This window comes from Scomber scombrus, chromosome 22 (genome assembly GCF_963691925.1).
Source record: "Scomber scombrus chromosome 22, fScoSco1.1, whole genome shotgun sequence".
Taxonomy (NCBI): domain Eukaryota; kingdom Metazoa; phylum Chordata; class Actinopteri; order Scombriformes; family Scombridae; genus Scomber; species Scomber scombrus.
This window is the reverse complement of record NC_084991.1, coordinates 22,100,857-22,118,538: the sequence shown is the minus strand read 5'-3', so window position 1 is coordinate 22,118,538 and position 17,682 is coordinate 22,100,857. Positions and strand designations below refer to the sequence as shown.

The 17,682-nt window shown below is 39.5% G+C and overlaps 1 protein-coding gene across 1 annotated transcript; it reads right to left on the bottom strand.

Annotated features, from left to right (window-relative positions):
- Positions 1-2,268: 2,268 nt before the first annotated feature.
- On the bottom strand, positions 2,269-16,281 carry LOC134004238 (NACHT, LRR and PYD domains-containing protein 12-like). The gene is made up of 12 exons (XM_062443441.1): positions 16,240-16,281; positions 14,978-15,044; positions 14,596-14,887; positions 11,356-13,159; positions 11,018-11,188; positions 10,021-10,194; positions 8,583-8,756; positions 7,454-7,627; positions 6,283-6,456; positions 4,897-5,070; positions 4,091-4,264; positions 2,269-3,885 (listed from the first exon to the last, which is right to left on the bottom strand). Exons 3-12 carry the CDS (start codon positions 14,873-14,875, stop codon positions 3,825-3,827), a joined length of 3,360 nt encoding a protein of 1,119 aa, XP_062299425.1. The 5' UTR covers positions 14,876-14,887; positions 14,978-15,044; positions 16,240-16,281; the 3' UTR covers positions 2,269-3,824.
- Between the last annotated feature and the right edge of the window lie 1,401 nt (positions 16,282-17,682).

The following is a 17,682-nucleotide window of genomic DNA, read 5'->3' as shown; positions in this document are numbered from 1 at the left end:
TGTGTGTGTGTGTGTGTGGGTGTGTGGGTGTGACAGAGTATACAGATACATAAACTTGACTCTAACAGTGGGTTCATAGGCCACACACAGGAAGAGATAAAAATGGTTGACCAAAGGTCATTACAGGTAGTCAGGTATAAAGGCATTGCCAGTATTATTCACAACACATTTGAAAATGTGTTTAATTTCAAGTCAAGTCAAAGTTTATTTATATAGCACATTTAAAACAACGTCAGTTGATCAAAGTGGTGTACAAGCTTAAGACACAAGATAAAATAACAGAACAATCTAATTTTTTAACTTATTCATCACATAATGACTTATGTTCCTGGTAAAATACCTTACCACAAATAAGACAGGTAAGTGACAAAGTAACTATATTATGTTTTAGAGACCTTAGCTTTCACTGAATTAAAAAAAATAAATTAGGGGGTGCTAATATTTTCTTTTTACTTCAGTAAAGACATGATCTAAGTACTTCCTCCATCACTGTAAAGTTCATATGTTTGAACTGGTTTGCAGAAGTAAAACTGTGATTATGAGCAGCAGAGGTAGCCAGAGTACAAAATGTTAGAGCAGCAACAGGATTAAAACCTCAAAGAAAATGTTTTTTGACCTGAGCTGAGCTTTTCAGGCATTCAAAGACTGGAAGATACATTTGTTTATACAGTGCATTATGTGTACCTCCAAAACATAGATAAATACATACACCAGTTTCATCACTACAACAGTCCATAACCCAAAGATGTTGAATTTACAAAGATATAAAAACACAAAATAAGCAACTTTTCACAGTCGAGAAACTGTAAACCAGTAGTAACATTTGGTATTTTTGCTGACAACATTATCAAAACAGTTGCCAAATTACTTTCGGGGATTCACTAATCTAATGAATCGAAGTACTGTTTCATCTCTGACTTGAACACGGCAGATCTGGAATTCAGCACAGCAATTTGAGCTAATGAAGAAAAAATATACCATTACATAAAGAGAACACAGACAAGTTTATTTCAAATTGTAAAATCTCCTATTCAGTACATATCTATGTTGTGAAGATTCAGGCTATGTGTAACAGATAGAATATCATCTTTGTAATTTTTGTTTCTTATGTTATGTATTTTGTTGTAATGTGTAGGCTAGTAATTTCACCAAAATCCCCCATTCTTCTGTTCTTGGTATTGGGAGTACTGTATTAGGTTGTATTCTAGCGCCCTCTGCTGGCCATTAGCAGACATACTGCTTCATTTCCCCTTTCTCGTCAGTCTGCATTTATCCTGACTGATAGAGGTATATATTCAAGGGAGTGCGATCATAAAGTGTGAATTTTAAGTTTTAATGTTGTTTAAGTGCACACAGCATGATTAATATTGTTATTGTAGATGAGCTGTGTAATTTTCTGTCATTCGTTTTACCTGTAGAGATGAGTTTTTAAGGCTTAAAAAAATAGCTTAAACACGTGTTGCCTGTAACGTTGTGTGGCTTTTTTTCGTCATTTTGACTTGTGGGACACACACTTAAGCTTGTTTTTTTCATGTTAGGTGTGTTGCAGAGATAAAAGAGCCTAAAAACAACGTTTTTGCTGTCTTTTGGACTCATTTTAACAGGTATGTGTATGTTGTAATGTACTCCCATTTTCAGTTCAGTAATGATGCTTTTCCACTATACAGTTCTAGCACTACTCGGCTTGACTCGACTCTGTACGGTTCCAGGACAGACCTTTTCCATTACAAAAAAGTACCTACTCAACGTGGGCGGGGTTGTCATAGCACGGCTCCACGAAACTGCTGTCACTTCGAAAATTGAGCCGTATGGCTGTAATGCTGTTGCCGGTATTTAAAAATGCTGGGTTTGATTCTTCTGTGGGACGGCTCATGACTCTTCCATTGACTCTCTGACCAATCAGTGGCCGGCAGTCTGTTGACGTCACATTTAGTATCGGCTCGGCTCGCTTGGAACCTCGGCCGAGCAGGTACCAAAAATGTACCAGGTACTATCCCTGATGGAAACGCAAAAAAACCCAGAGTCGAGTCGAGTAGTGCTAGAACTGTATAGTGGAAAAGCGCCATAAATGTATTTTTCATAAGTATACTGTGTTAAGTGTGATAGAGGATAGCTTTCAAGTGTTTCATTGTATGATATGTATTTTGATGAATGTTTCAATTGTTTTACATTCACATTATTATTATTTCACATTTCATCCTGTTAATATTTAAGCTAAATATGTTAACAATGTAATTTTGTCACATAATTTTAGACAAGTTTGTGGCACTTTGTTCACATTTTATTGTATTTTATGTCATTTACATGTTCAGTCTGCATTTATCCTGACTGAGAGAGTAGTGTTGCAGAGATAAGAGCCTAAGTTTTTGCTGTCTTTTTGACTCATTTTAACAGCAGAACACAACACAGACTGACCCAGTTTCCACATTCCCCACGATTTGCAATGCTGCCCTTCTGTGGAATGAAACTTTCACAATCTATGCACAACTACACAGACTATACACCATGTTCACATTACACAAGGTGCTGATAATTTTATTCAGCTTAAATGCCAGGAGCCATTTACAAGGAACATATTATGAAGTTGCTGAGATTAGTTTCCAGAGAAAGAGATGCTTAGCTCTGTGGTTCATCTGTAAGGTAACAGTAATTGCTCAGTAATAATAAACAACAAATATAATAATGCATTTAATTTGTACTGTACTTTTCATTTGCAGTTGTGTGGTCAAAATTTTCGAGACCAGTTTCCCAGTAGGAATATATATATTGCACAAGTTAAAGAATGATGAAGCTTTAAAATAAATCGTAACCCAAAACTCAGATGGTGCGTCCTGGTGGTCCAGTGGTTAGACTAAAACTTCTAACAGAGCAACAGATATCCAAAACAAAGAACACAGATTCAGTCGAATGTGGCTCATTTATACACAAAGAGAGAAAATAACTAAAGTAAAAATAGATGTTATAAATGAAGCTGAAGTTCGACCCAGGACAAGAACATTGCAAGTTCATTTATTTCCACATATGTTTCTGCTGTTAGAATTTGTTCTTGTTTTCACCAAGAACAAAGCAAAGAAGTGTATAAAACTTAAAAAAACTTAAAACCAATGTCACAGAACGCTTTACACAAAACAAACCACATACAGAAAGAAAATAAACCAGAAAAACAAACATAAGATTCAAATTTAAGATGTACAGCATAAAAAACAAAAATAATTGGTAGATCAGTGGATAAAAAGTTTAAAGAAGTAATTTAGTTTGATTTCAGTTTGTAAATATCAACTTATAATAAATGTTATCATGAATTCTGACATTGTATTATTACATAACCTTGGTAAGTTACCTGCTTATACACATAATGAATACAAACATAATTTACCAAATTAAAACTGTTTAATATTTCCAGCTGAGACTGTGAGAAAACTACAACACGTCATCATTATTTCTACTTTGCTGCTCTGACTGTGATAAAACAGCGACGTCTCACTCTCTCCTAGCAGTAATCCTTCTCCTGCTGAAAGTCACAGTCAATTCTCTTCTGCTTCAATCATTAGTTTTAGTCCTCGTTAACTCTCAGTGTGATTCTGAGACGCTTGATAAATATGAGCCCAGGCTCAGATTCTGACTTATAACACCTGTTTTTATCTTTTCTGCATCAAACAGCTCATGTAGAACAAATCTGTAAAGTGCTGACTTCAGCTAAATCCAGAGATAACTTCAGTTTGTAGTCAATTAAGAGACTTAAGTGAAGACGACAGAATCCAGAAATCCAGACTCCAGATGGATCATCAGGATCCAGCTGATCCTCTCTCAATACTCCTGGATGTTCATGATATATACTCAGCCTCTTCATACAGAGACAGATAGTCTGGCACAGGTATCTCCCAGCTGATGAGAGAAGAAGAAAGAACAGAGGTGATAAATGAGTGTTTAGTGAGCCTGCTTCCTTTCAGCTCTCATGTTAACGTGGTGAACACACTGAGCTCCAAGCTCACACACCTGCACACACTTTTTCTATCAAGTCTGTTTCCTCTGCAGATTTTAATACAAAATTGCTGAAACCAGCACAGACTGACTACAACTCTCTACTGACCTCAGAGTCTCCAGTCTACAGTCTGGACTCTCCTTTAGTTCACACAGGAGCTTCAGGTCTGAATCCTTCAGGTTGTTCCATCTCAGATCCAGCTCTGTCAGATGGGAGGGGTTGGACTTCAGAGCAGAGACCAGTAAAGCACAGCTGATCTCTGACAAACTGCAGCGAAACAATCTGAATAAAGAATAAACAAAGTAAATTTAAAATCTATTTATAATCCAATCTGATGTGTTCAGGTTTTAAATGTGTAGTTCAACATTACTATGTCCTCATCAATGAGCTTTTCTCTAAAATGAGCAGAGTGACTTTGTCATTGTGTTATTTTGGATCATCATGTCAGCCTTCTACAGACATCATCCAAATGTCACCACAACATTCAGACAGATATTCATGTCAACACTGAGTCCTGAAATGCTGCTGAACTCAGTCAAGTCTGTTAGAGGATCAATATGAAATCAGACCTGTTCATTATTTATTACATGAGCTTTTCTTCCTGTATTTGGTAGTTTAGTAGGTGTTCGTAATTAAAACATGTTATTGGTGGCAGTAATCATTCCTCCTGTCCATACTGACTGTAAAGTGGTCTCTTCCTAATACAGCTACACTGTAGGAAATCTTCTTTACCAAAAACTATAATTAATTAAAGTTAATTGACATGAACAACTAACAGTGGACATTTTCTGCAGTTTCTTTAAGAATCAGTCATCTTTCTACACACTAAACTTTGTACAGTAAAAAATCAAATATGGAAAAAAGAGAATAAAGATCACAGATCAACAATAGTAACAGACAGTCAGTGAACTGACCTGAGTGTCTCAAGTCTAGAGTATGGACTCTTCAGAAAATCACAGAGCAGCTCCAATACTGAGTCCTGAAGCTCGTTGTGACTCAGATCCAGCTCTGTCAGATGGGAGGGGTTGGACTTCAGAGCTGAGACCAGAGAAGCACAGCTGATCTCTGACAACCTGCACTCATACAGACTGAATAAAGAATAAATCATGTCAGGCTAGAAAACAGCTGAACCCAACAGGATGCAGGTTAAAAACTGTGAAAAACAAACTGAAAAATAGTTCGTATTAACATTAATGTCAACATGCTGCGACTTCAATGAAGAAATTGTGATTTCACGTCTTAAACTCTGCAGCTATACAAACTCATGTTGTTTCAGCCAAGTAGTTAAAATTAGGGCTGTCAGCATTAACGCCTTAATTGTGATGTGATTAAGGGCTGAGCATAATGTGTTTTAAAAAAATATCACGTTAATCGTTCTATTCACTCACTGACTCACTCAAAATCACTGTTACATTTACATTTAGTCATTTAGCAGACACTTTTATCCAAAGCGACTTACAAGGGAGAATAACATTCAAGCTACATTGCAACAGAGACATTAGTGTAACAATAAATAAATACTGCTAAGTAGTGCTAAATAGTTGTAAGTTAAGAGTGCTAAGTAATTGTAAGTTAAGAGAGAAGGTACTCTCTGAAGAGCTGGGTCTTCAAGTGCTTCTTAAAGACAGAGAGGGAGGCCCCTGCTCTGGTGTTTTTTGGCAGCTCGTTCCACCAACGTGGAACTGCTAATGAGAATAACCTGGATTGGCGTGGTTGTACGGCCGGCAGCGCCAGGCGACGCTCATTTGATGAACGCAGCATCCGAGGGGTTACATGTGCTCTTACAAGAGCATTTAAGTAGGTGGGAGCATTCCTAACAATCGCTCTGTAGGCAAGCATAAGAGACTTGAACTTGATGCGAGCAGCTACAGGTAACCAGTGGAGCTCGATAAGCAGCGGAGTGACGTGTGCCCTCTTTGGCTGGTTGAACACCAGTCGCACCGCCGCATTCTGTATCATCTGCAGTGGCTTCACCGCACAGGCCGGCAAGCCTGTTAAGAGAGCGTTGCAGTAGTCGAGGCGGGACATCACCAAGGTTTGTACCAGCAGTTGAGTGGCCACTCTCATGGATTGCTGTTGTAATTGACATTTCTAAACTGTGCACAATGTACGGCATCTGTTTATATAGCAGGAGTCTCTGCTGTCATATTCCTGCACTACAGACTAAACTTTGTACAGTAAAAAAATAAATGTGAAAAAAGAAAATGAAGTTCATGGAATATAAGTTATGTATGTACATAAATAAGGTTCAATTGTAAACACTGAGATCAACAATAGTAACAGACAGTCAGTGAACTGACCTGAGAGTCTCAAGTCTAGAGTCTGGACTCTTCAGAAAATCACAGAGCAGCTGCAGTCCTGAGTCCTGAAGCTTGTTGTCACTCAGATTCAGCTCTGTCAGATGGGAGGGGTTGGACTTCAGAGCTGAGGCCAGATAATCACAGCTGATCTTTGACAACCTGCAGCCAATCAATCTGAATAAACAATAAATGATATCAGTTTAGAAGACAAAGTTCATGCTTGCTGTAAGCAACAATCGATTATTGATCATTCAAATAAGAATTGTGATTCGTTTGAAAAAGGTATTTTAGAAACGTCATGGGTAGTGACAAATTTTAATCTTGAATATCCTTAAAAAAGTAAATATAATATTGAAACATATATGAACTATGTAGTTTTCATTGACTACTATACTAACTATATTGGGCATAGATGTGGTTTTTGAACATATATGTCCATGCGGGAGTGTTTAAGGGTTGGATGCAACAGCAATACACACTTAAAGATTATGGTGGAGTTGCAACTTTAGCAGTTCAGGGCGATTTGGGGTTTTTAAGAGGTTCAGAGTTTTTCAGTGTAGGATTTGTCTTGTTATATGAAGATTTTAAATGTGCAGCTCAACATTTGGCCAGATGCAAGAACATGTTCATATGTGTTTTCTTAAATTCGTCGTACTTTTTTCGTGAGGTAGACCTTTATGAGTGTGCCACGTCAGATTCACCAAACAGTCGTATCACCAGGAAACAGTCATAAACGACCTTCCTAAACATGATGAATCCCACCTGTTCTAAATGAACACGCCTTCCCCGAGAAGAGTAAATAAACATGAAGACCCCCCCCCAGAATGCCATATAAGGTCAGGCGACCGGCAGGTTGTAGATAAGCTCCATTCATGAAAATGACACTAAAGAATAATAATAAGGAGAACTTTACGAGCTCTCAGTCTGAGGTCCTGCTCTCAGAAATAGATAAACAGAAACACATATTATTATTATGTGTGTAAGTGGTGGAATTAGAGGCCCAGAAAGCCAAAGAATGAGGAAAAATGACCTGTGCTGTGAACGTTGTCTCAGCTGTTGTGTGCATGAACTGGATGCCAAAAACATCTCGTTAGTGGTTTCTGCAGTTTAGTGTCACCACCACTGTCACATCTTATTAAACTCAGCACAGAAGTAAAAGTTGGTGACTGACCTCAGAGTCTTCAGTCTACAGTGTGGACTCTTCATAAAATCACACAGCAGCTTCAGTCCTGAGTCCTGAAGCTCGCTGTATCTCAGATCCAGCTCTGTCAGATGGGAGGGGTTGGACTTCAGAGCTGAGACCAGAGAAGCACAGCTGGTCTCTGACAAACTGCAGCGAAACAATCTGAATACAGAATAAATGATGTAGATCATCATAATGTCAGCCTTCTACAGACATCATCCAAATGTCACCACAACATTTAGGCACATATTCATGTCAACACTGATTCAGTCTGTGTGTGTGCTTTTGTGTGTGTGTGTTCTGAAGGATAAATATCAAGTTCATGGATGTAAGTTATGTATGTCTAGGGCTGTCAATCTCTTTACTGTCTTGTGTTAACTCTTGATTAATCGCACATTATTTATTTGTTCTGAATGTACTTTAAAAGGGATATTTTTCAAGTTTTTAATACTCTTAACATGGGAGTGGATACATATGCTTGCTTTATGTAAAAAGTATGTTTATTATTATTGGAACAATCCAGAACAATTAAGTACTATACTGCATGGTCAAAAAATATGCTGAAAGCATAACATGACAAACCACCTGCTGGCTAAGCATACAGCTGATACAGAGAGCCTTCGTATCGCTTGTTAAAGACATTGGTGGCTACAGCATGCAGGCTGGTTAACATTGTGGAGGACAAGTGTCTGCCTTTGGCGAGCAGGAGCAGGGCTCTCTGTATCAGCTGCTTGGCCAGCAGGAGGTGTTTAAGACTCAACATACTCCGGTGGTAACTCAGTTCACATCAACAATAAATGCAAATACCTTTGGTCTTGTGGATAGAATATCTAGCAGGGCTTTGGAGCTGAATTTGCCGTTAATAAGACTCTTTTCTTTAACAATTCCTGATTGTTATCCAAAACGTTACTGCTGCATCGCTTCCTTATTTCCAAATTACAGGCCGGGACAAGGGTCAAACACAACGTGCACGCATAAATAGCTTGTTAAAAAAAGAAAGAATTTGCCTTAACGCTTTAATAACGCGTTAACTTTGACAGCCCTAGTATGTACGTAAATCAGGTTCAATTGTTAAACATTAATATCAACAATAGTAACAGACAGTTATTGAACTGACCTCAGAGTCTTGACTTTACAGTCTGGACTCTTCAGAAAATCACACAGCAGCATCAGTCCTGAGTCCTTCAGCTTGTTCCAGCTAAGATCCAGCTCTGTCAGATGGGAGGGGTTGGACTTCAGAGCTGAGGCCAGAGAAGCACAGCTGATCTCTGACAGCCTGCAGCCCCACAATCTGAATTAAAGAATAAATGATGTAGATTAAAATCCATTCATAATCCAGTCAGATGTGTTCAGGTCTTAAATGTGTAGTTCAACATTACTATGTCCTCATCAATGAGCTTTTCTCTAAAATGAGCAGAGGGACTTTGTCATTGTGTTATTGTGGATCATCATAATGTCAGCCTTCTACACACATCATCCAAATGTCACCACAACATTCAGACACATATTAATGTCAACACTGAGTCAGTCTGTGTGTGTGTGTGTGTATGTGTGTGTGTGTGTGTGTTTCGAAGGATCAATATTAACAACAATTATTCATTAAAACACATTAAGTAATATAATAAAGAAATATTTCTCCTTCATCAAATAAACTTGATCAGTTTCAAACAGATATTAGTTGAGAGGATCTTCTGTATACAGATGTGACTCTTTCCAAAAATTATAAACAGTCACGCCTCAGTCTGTTAGTTAAGTCACTTTTTGTTTCTCTTGTCTTATGTTTCCTGTTTTATTTTGATACTCACCACGTCTAATTTCAGGTCCTTCACTCCCTGCCCTAATGTGTTGCACCTGTGTCACATTGTCTTCCCTCCCTGTAGAGCAGTGGTCTCCAACCCTGCTCCTGGAGAGCTACTGCCCTGCATGTTTTAGGTATCTCCTCACTCTAACTCGTTATCAAGCAGCTGAGGCTCGTCAAAGGGCTTGATAACGAGTTGATTATTAGAATCAGGTGTGTTAGAGTGAGGAGATACCTAAAACATGCAGGGCAGTAGCTCTCCAGGAGCAGGGTTGGAGACCACTGCTGTAGAGTATATAGTCTGTTTTCTCCCCTCTGCACCAGTTTGTCTTGTTCCCATGTGACAGCGTTGCAGCAATCCTAGTATTGTTCCTGGTAAGTCATTTGTGTTTTGTGACCAGTTTCTGTCTTCAATCTCGCCTTTTGACCTGCTGATTTTGTACTGATAGATCTCCTGTGTACTGACTTTTGGCATTGATTAAAGAACTGTTTCTGTTTTACCCACCATGTATGAGTCTGAATTCGAGTCCCTGCTCGTGTCAGTTGTCACATAACCATTATTTGACTTTATCAACTAACAGTGGACAATTTCTAAAGGTTCTTTAAGAATCAGTCATCTTTTATAACTACAGACTAAACTTTGTACATTAAAAAGTCAAATATGGAAAAAAGAGAATGAAGATCATGGATGTAAGTTATGTATGTACATACATTAGGATCAAGATCAACAATAGTAACAGACAGTCAGTGAACTGACCTCAAAGTCTTCAGTCTACAGTCTGGACTCTTCAGAAAATCACACAGCTGCTTCACTCCTGAGTCCTGAAGCTCGTTTCTACTCAGATCCAGCTCTGTCAGATGGGAGGGGTTGGACTTCAGAGCTGAGGCCAGAGAAGCACAGCTGGTCTCTGACAAACTGCAGTTACTCAATCTGAATAAAGAATAAATTATGTAGTTTAAAATCCATTTATAATCCAATCAAATGTGTTCAGATTTTAAATGTGTAGTTCAACATTACTATGTCCTCATCAATGAGCTTTTTTTTCTAAAATTAGCAGAGTGACTTTGTCATTGTGTTATTGTGGATCATCAGCCTTCTACAGACATCATCCAAATGTCACCACAACATTCAGACACATATGCATGTCAACACTGAGTCCTGAAATGCTGCTGAACTCAGTCAAGTCTGTAATTAAAAGATCAATATGAAATCAGACCGGTTCATTATTTATTACATGAGCTCTTCTTCCTGTATTTGGTAGTTTAGTAGGTGTGTCAAAAACATTATTGGTGGCAGTAATCATTCCTCCTGTCCACACTGACTCTGAAGTGGTCTCTTCCTAACACAGCTACACTGTAGGAAATGACTTCATAAATTCCGCTGAAACTAATATGAGGCTTTAACAGTCTGGTAGACTCACACATGATTTATCTGACTCAAAGTGTCAGAACATTTAGCACAAAATTCCCTCTTTGAGTTTTGATCCCTCCACTGCAGCTCAACAAGGAAACACTTAAGAAACACAAACATACTTACTTGATATGTGGAACTCAGACTGCTGAAGCCTCATTTTAGTTTAAACTCTGGAAGTCATTTTTACACAGAAAGACTGTGGATTTTAAATTCCTGAACATTTTTTTAATTCTACAGATTTTGTGAAAATGTATGAACCAAACATGTGAAAGGAAGTGAAGTGAAGGATTTGAATTGAATAAATGGAAAAAAACTACCAAGCTACAGTCATTGAACTGACCTCAGAGTCTTCAGTTTACAGTTTGGACTCTCCAGTCCACCGCACAGAAGCTTCACTGCTGAATTACGCAGGAGGTTGTTACTCAGATCCAGCTCTGTCAGATGAGGGTTGGACTTCAGAGCTGAGGCCATAACTTCATACTGGGGGTCTGAGAGTTCTTCTATACAAAGTCTGTAACGACACATATACTACAACATATATTATCATGAAAGATAATAGATGATTTGCAGAACCTGCTCATGTAATGATAACAATTTACTGCATTCACTGATGACTGTAAACTACTGATATATGTTGTGATAAAATTCTGCTGTAATAAAACCTCAACCACGACTTACCGAGCCTTTTTGCAGTTTCTCATAGCTGGGATCAGTCTCAGTTGTCCCGCGTTTGATGTGTTGTACTTGTCCAGGTCCAACTCATCCAGAACCTCCTCTGACATCTGCAGCATGTAGGCCAGAGCTGAGCAGTGGATCTCAGAGAGTCTCTTCTCTGATCTGTTCTCTGACTTCAGGAACTCTTGGATCTCCTGATGTACTGAGCGGTCGTTCATCTCCATCAGACAGTGGAAGATGTTGATGCTTCTGTCAGGAGAGATATCCCAAAAGTTCATCCACTTCAGGTTGTTGATGACTCTCTGGATGGTTTCTGGACTGTTCTCTGTCCACCCCAACAGGCCTCCTAAGAGACTCTGGTTGGACTTCAGAGAGAGGCCATGAAGGAAGCGAACAAACAGGTCCAGGTGGCCATTTTTACTGTAGAGAGATTTCTTCATGGCTCTCTTCAGGAAGACATCCAGAGTTGAGTTACTGTAGTCTTCTCCCAGGAAGCTCTTCAGTACCTCTGTGTTGCTGTTGGTGTAACAGTGGTACATGTAGACTGCAGCCAGAAACTCCTGAATGCTCAGATGAACAAAGCTGTAGACTTTTTCATCGAAGATCACACTCTCCGTTTTGAAGATCTCTGTAAAAAATCCTGATAACACAGAGGCCTCTGTGACATCAAGACCACACTGCTCCAGGTCTTTTTGGTCAAAGATGATGTTTCCTTTCTCCAGATGTTCAAACGCCAGCCTCCCCAGCTTCAGAAGAAATTCACTGTCAGCCTCCGTCAGCTTCTGATTTTTGGTCCCAAGTCCCTCATCATACTTGTTCTTCTTCCTCTTTGTCTGAACCACCAGGAAGTGTGAGTACAGGTTAGTCAGGGTCTTGGGCAGCTCTCCTCTCTGGTCTGGAGTCAACATGCGCTTCACAACTCTAGCAATGATCCAGCAGAAGACTGGGATGGTACACATGATGTGGAGGCTCCTGGATGTCTTGATGTGTGAGATGATTTTGCTGGACTGCTCTTCATCACTGAATCTCTTCCTGAAGTACTCCTCCTTCTGGTCATCAGTGAAGCCTCGTACTTCTGTTATCCTGTCAACACAATCCTGATCTAGGATCTGATTGGTTGCTGCAGGTCTGGAAGTGATCCAGATGAGAGCCAAGGGAAGCAGATTCCCCTTGATGAGGTTTGTCAACAACACGCTCACTGATGATTTCTGTGTTACATCAGACACATCCTCATTGTTCTCGAAATCCAGTGACAGTCTGCTTTCATCCAGGCCGTCAAAGATGAACAAAACTTTAAAGTCTTCAGAGTCGAGCATCTCTGCTGTGATGTTCTCTAATGTTGGATAGAAACGACGGATCAGTGTGAGAAGACTATGCGGCTCATCTTTGACCACGTTCAGTTCCCTGAATGAAAGTGGAATCACCAGACTGATATCTTGGTTTTTGGAGCCCTCTGCCCAGTCCAGAATGAACTTCAGCACTGAGAAGGTTTTTCCAACGCCAGCGACGCCGCTCGTCAGAACAACTTTGATGATGTGTTCCTCTTGGTCAGGTAAGACTTTAAAGATGTCGTGGCACTCGATTGGAGTGTCATGTAGGGTCTTTGTCTTGGAAGCTGTTTCAAGCTGCTTCTCTTCATGTTGGGCGTTATCCTCTTCACTCTGTACCTCTGTGATGTAGACCTTAGTGTAAATCTTTTTGAGGAGGGTTTTTCTTCCTGATTCATCAGTTCCATCAGTCACTTGTTGACATTTCCTTGTCAGAATGAAATCATATTTACCTAAAACCTTGTGCCGCCGGCCATCTGCTGAAAGAGAAAAAAAATATAGATTTTAACAACTATATAAAAATATATAAAATATGGTTTAAATTCTAAAAACGCTTGCAAGGTTGAACCTCTGTGGCCGCGTTCACACTGCAGGCAAATCTGATTCAAATCTGATTCCTTCTCAAATCCGATTTTTAGACCTGACTGTCCACACTGTTTTTAGCAAGTGTCCAAATGGGATTTGGCTCTGTCTGACTAGGCCACATTAATGACCAATCTGACAGGTTGCTGTGGCAACGTCGTCGGAGCGGAGGCGTCATCTAGTGTATATTGTGTGATGTCATATAATTGCGACAGCAACAGCAACAACAAACCCTCGAGCTTCGCTTGAATGGAGCCATCTCCCCAAAGATTAATTAAGAATTTGGTTTGGTCCTTTGTTTTGGACGTCCTCCATTGCCTCCATTGATATCAGCTAGCAACAACAACTGGAATAAGCGCGGGTCTGGTGTCGCATAGAGTGACGTAGCGTAGAGACGTAGAGAGATGTCACGGATAGTCAAAACCGATGTGAGTGTTTGGAGCTGTTCAGACTCAGACACATCTGTCCAAATGCGATTTGAAACTACCTCCCAAAGGTGGTTTCCATCTGGTTTGCAAAAATCGGATTTCATGTGATTTATGACTGTTCAGACTTCATAAGAGCCATCTGGTTCCAATCTAGATTGGCTAAAAATCAGATTTTGGCTTGCACTGTGAACGCAGCCTGTTTAACTCTAACTGTAGTGGAGGTAATAATTGTTTGGGATGGGAAAAAGAAAAGAAAAGGAAAAAATGCTTCTGGAACGAGACAGAGATCTGTAAGATCATGGCTGTCTTCAATAGATTAAAAAAAGGCATTTAGCTCCTTTTTATAGTGATTTCTCATCCATGTGGAGGTAAAAGGAGACTGTGAGCTGAGAACCATAACAACTGAGCTGTCCTGTACACTGCTCTACATCTGCTTTGTTATGTCTGTTTTGGACACTTTGTCTTCTTTTTCGCTGGTTACTGGTTACTGTAAATCTGTGATCACATTTCTCCTTTATACTCAGCTTATTCTCAAAGCATGCCTTTCTTATTTTACCTGTACTAGTCACAGAAGACGTTTATCAGTCCTGAGATTTTATCTGTTTTCCTCTGTGTATTTGAGTCCGAACTTTTTCCTCACAGCCTGAATGTGTCTGAATTCAACCAACAGTAAAATGTTAAGTGGTGGAAACCAACTTATTTAGACTTCTATAGGACACTTTGTGGTTTAAAATACTGGGATAAATCACTTTGTGCAGTGATCTCCTCTTCCATCCATCTGCTCCACTTTCTCTATCTACAGTCTTTAACACATTATTATTATTAATAGATAGTAACTCATAACTCATGTAATAATTTATGAATTTTATGTGTCACTGCTTTTCAGATTCCTTCCTCTAACTTACCTTTAGGTTCTGGTTGGAAGTTTTGTAAATGCTGCACCAGATCATTCCTGCCGATCTTTTCTAAAATCTTCTTGGTTAGCTGCAGAGCTCCATGATCCTGATGTTTCTGTACCATCAGATCCACTGTCTGTGTCCTTGCTGCATTCTCCAGCTTAGCCACTGGGATGCCTTTAAAGCCTTCCAGGATGTCATCCTGCTCCAGGATCCACTTGAACTTCTTAAAGTCATCTTCTTTTAAGTTTTCAAGAATATTCAAGAGCTCCTCTTTAACTTTCGCCATTATGGCGCCCTGCTGAAAATAAATGCGATGGACATATATTCAGTTCTCATCTCATATCATTTCTTTCCCTCTTTTTTCTTTTTAAATATTGACCTCACATACCTCTACAGGAGTTCATGAGTGATCAGCTGGTAACGTTGGACACTGAAGGAAGCTGTTTGGTGAAAACCTGAAGGGAAAATAATAATGATGAGATACTTCACTATTGTCATTCCTGGTGCTTAAACTGGGAGGTCAGAGGTTATCTGCTGATCATGAGCCAACAGACACAGTGTCTTTCTGAAGGACGACTCAGAAGGAAAGATGCTTGTTAACGTTATGATTTGAGGAACCACTGAACCTCCTGTATCACCTACTAGTGCTGCTACAGTTGTTGGTGATACACACTCATCTTGTTTCCTTTGGTTGAGTTGATGCCAAAACCTGCAACGTTTATCTATACAGTACATTTTTATACACAGCAGCAGTTTAAAGTGCTTTACATAATGTATTAAAGTAGAGCATAATGACTGCTTCCTGTTTAAACTTTTACTGGAGTCTGCTCGACTTCTTTCTATCAGTTAAACACCAAAGGAAGCAGCTGTGGCTGCAGCTCACATCAAGTATTGTTGCTCTACAACTGAAATGTCTCTGAACAAGACATTGTTGAAGGATGCAGACTCTTACTGTCTTTCCAAGAATAATCTTCCTTTACACATTTATTTTAAATTATCAATATTTTTCCAATAAAGGTTAATGAATGCATAACTAAAATGATATGAGTAATGATAAGAGTACATTTTATAGGTCTTATCATGTACAGACAGCAGGGGGCGTTCCTGATATTGGAGTCAAGAAAGCTGTAGTACTGTTGACATGAATGTAGCTCTCGTCTCTAATACAGTAAAGTTATAATCTCTTTAAGTAAGTGTGTTATTATTGAAGAACCCACAAACACAAATAAAACACTATTCAGCTTTGTTTTCCTTTAACATTAACGACAGATAGTTTAAAAAAACAGGATTGAAAACATCTGCAGTGAATCTGTAAAGTCAGAAGTTACTCCAGCTGTCACATTTACTGCAGAGAGTAAAATATGCACCTAATAATTGTATTAGAGTCAAAGTATAAAGTAGGAGAACATGGTGACTACAGTAAAGTAAACACAACTATACAGTGAATCACCTCCAGTTTAACACGTACACATGGTGAAACTACAGCAGCGACAGAAAACGAAAAACGGATCATTATCACATTATAACGCGAAAAGTTTAACGTAATAACAACGCTGTTTACATTACAACAATACAATATATATGTTGCACGTTATATGAAACGTAGTGCATGGATATAAAGGGTTATTTTCAGCACTAATATTAACTCACTTGCTCCAGACTTGATGTTTTCGTCCGTCTGCTTTAAAATGGAGACTCACAACTTCCTCCCTCTTTATGGGAAGTTGCGTATGTTTAACTGTGTTGCTGCTCGGTGTGTAAATAAAGAACTATATCAACAATGTCAACATATCAACTTTTTTTTAATCAAGATTATGAAATGTCAGAGTTGTGTTCACTACGTGTCTCTGATGAAAACTGCTGAACAAAAACACAAGTTAATGCAGGTTTTAAAAGGTGGCAGAGAGCTTTAAGCTTTACAACCGCATAACAATGATAATAAAAAATAATAATCATTAACTATACTGCTTATAAATGCCAAACAGGAAGGGTTGTGAAGTAAAGGGTTTCCATATGGATGAATACCTGCTGCAGAAGAGAAGTCAAGACCATTTTTATAATTATAATACATTCTTTTTTTTATTATAAAGATGCTGCAAACAGAAGAAAGAGTAATTATAGCTGCTATATTGACCGTTATGTTATATAAGTTAAGCACACTGCAGGTTTGTTGGCTGATTATGAGCAGCAGAGGGCGCCAGAGTACAACAATGTTAGAGCAGCAGGATTATAACCTTTAACCCTCCTGTTGTCTTCGAGTCAAGGAAGGAAGGATGGAAGGGATGAAGAAGGAAGGAAAGGAGGGAGGAAGGAAGGAAGGGAGGAAGGAACGGAGGAAGGAAGGAAGGAAGGGAGGAAAGGAAGGAAGGGAGGAGGGAAAGGAAGGAAGGGAGGAAGAAGGAAGGAAATGAGGGAGGAAGGAATGAAGGAGGGAAGGAAGGAAGGAAAGGAGGGAAGAAGGAAGGGAGGAAAGAAAATAAGGAAGGGAGGAAGGAAAGGAAGGAAGGAAGGACGGAGGAAATAAGGAAGGGAGGAAGGAAGGAGGGAAGGAAGGAAGGAAAGGAGGGAGGAAGGAAGGGAGGAAAGAAAATAAGGAAGGGAGGAAGGAAAGAAAGGAACGGAGGAAGGAAAAGAAGGAAGGGAGGAGGGAAAGGAAGGAAGGGAGGAAGAAGGAAGGAAAGGAGGAAAGGAGGGAAGAAAATAAGGAAGGGAGGAAGGAAAGGAAGGAAGGAAGGACGGAGGAAATAAGGAGAGAGGAAGGAAGGAAGGGAGGAAGAAGGAAGGAAGGAAGGAGGGAAGGAAGGAAGGAAAGGAGGGAGGAAGGAAGGGAGGAAAGAAAATAAGGAAGGGAGGAAGGAAGGAGGGAAGGAAGGAAGGAAAGGAGGGAGGAAGGAAGGGAGGAAAGAAAATAAGGAAGGGAGGAAGGAAAGAAAGGAACGGAGGAAGGAAAAGAAGGAAGGGAGGAGGGAAAGGAAGGAAGGGAGGAAGAAGGAAGGAAAGGAGGAAAGGAGGGAAGAAAATAAGGAAGGGAGGAAGGAAAGGAAGGAAGGAAGGACGGAGGAAATAAGGAGAGAGGAAGGAAGGAAGGGAGGA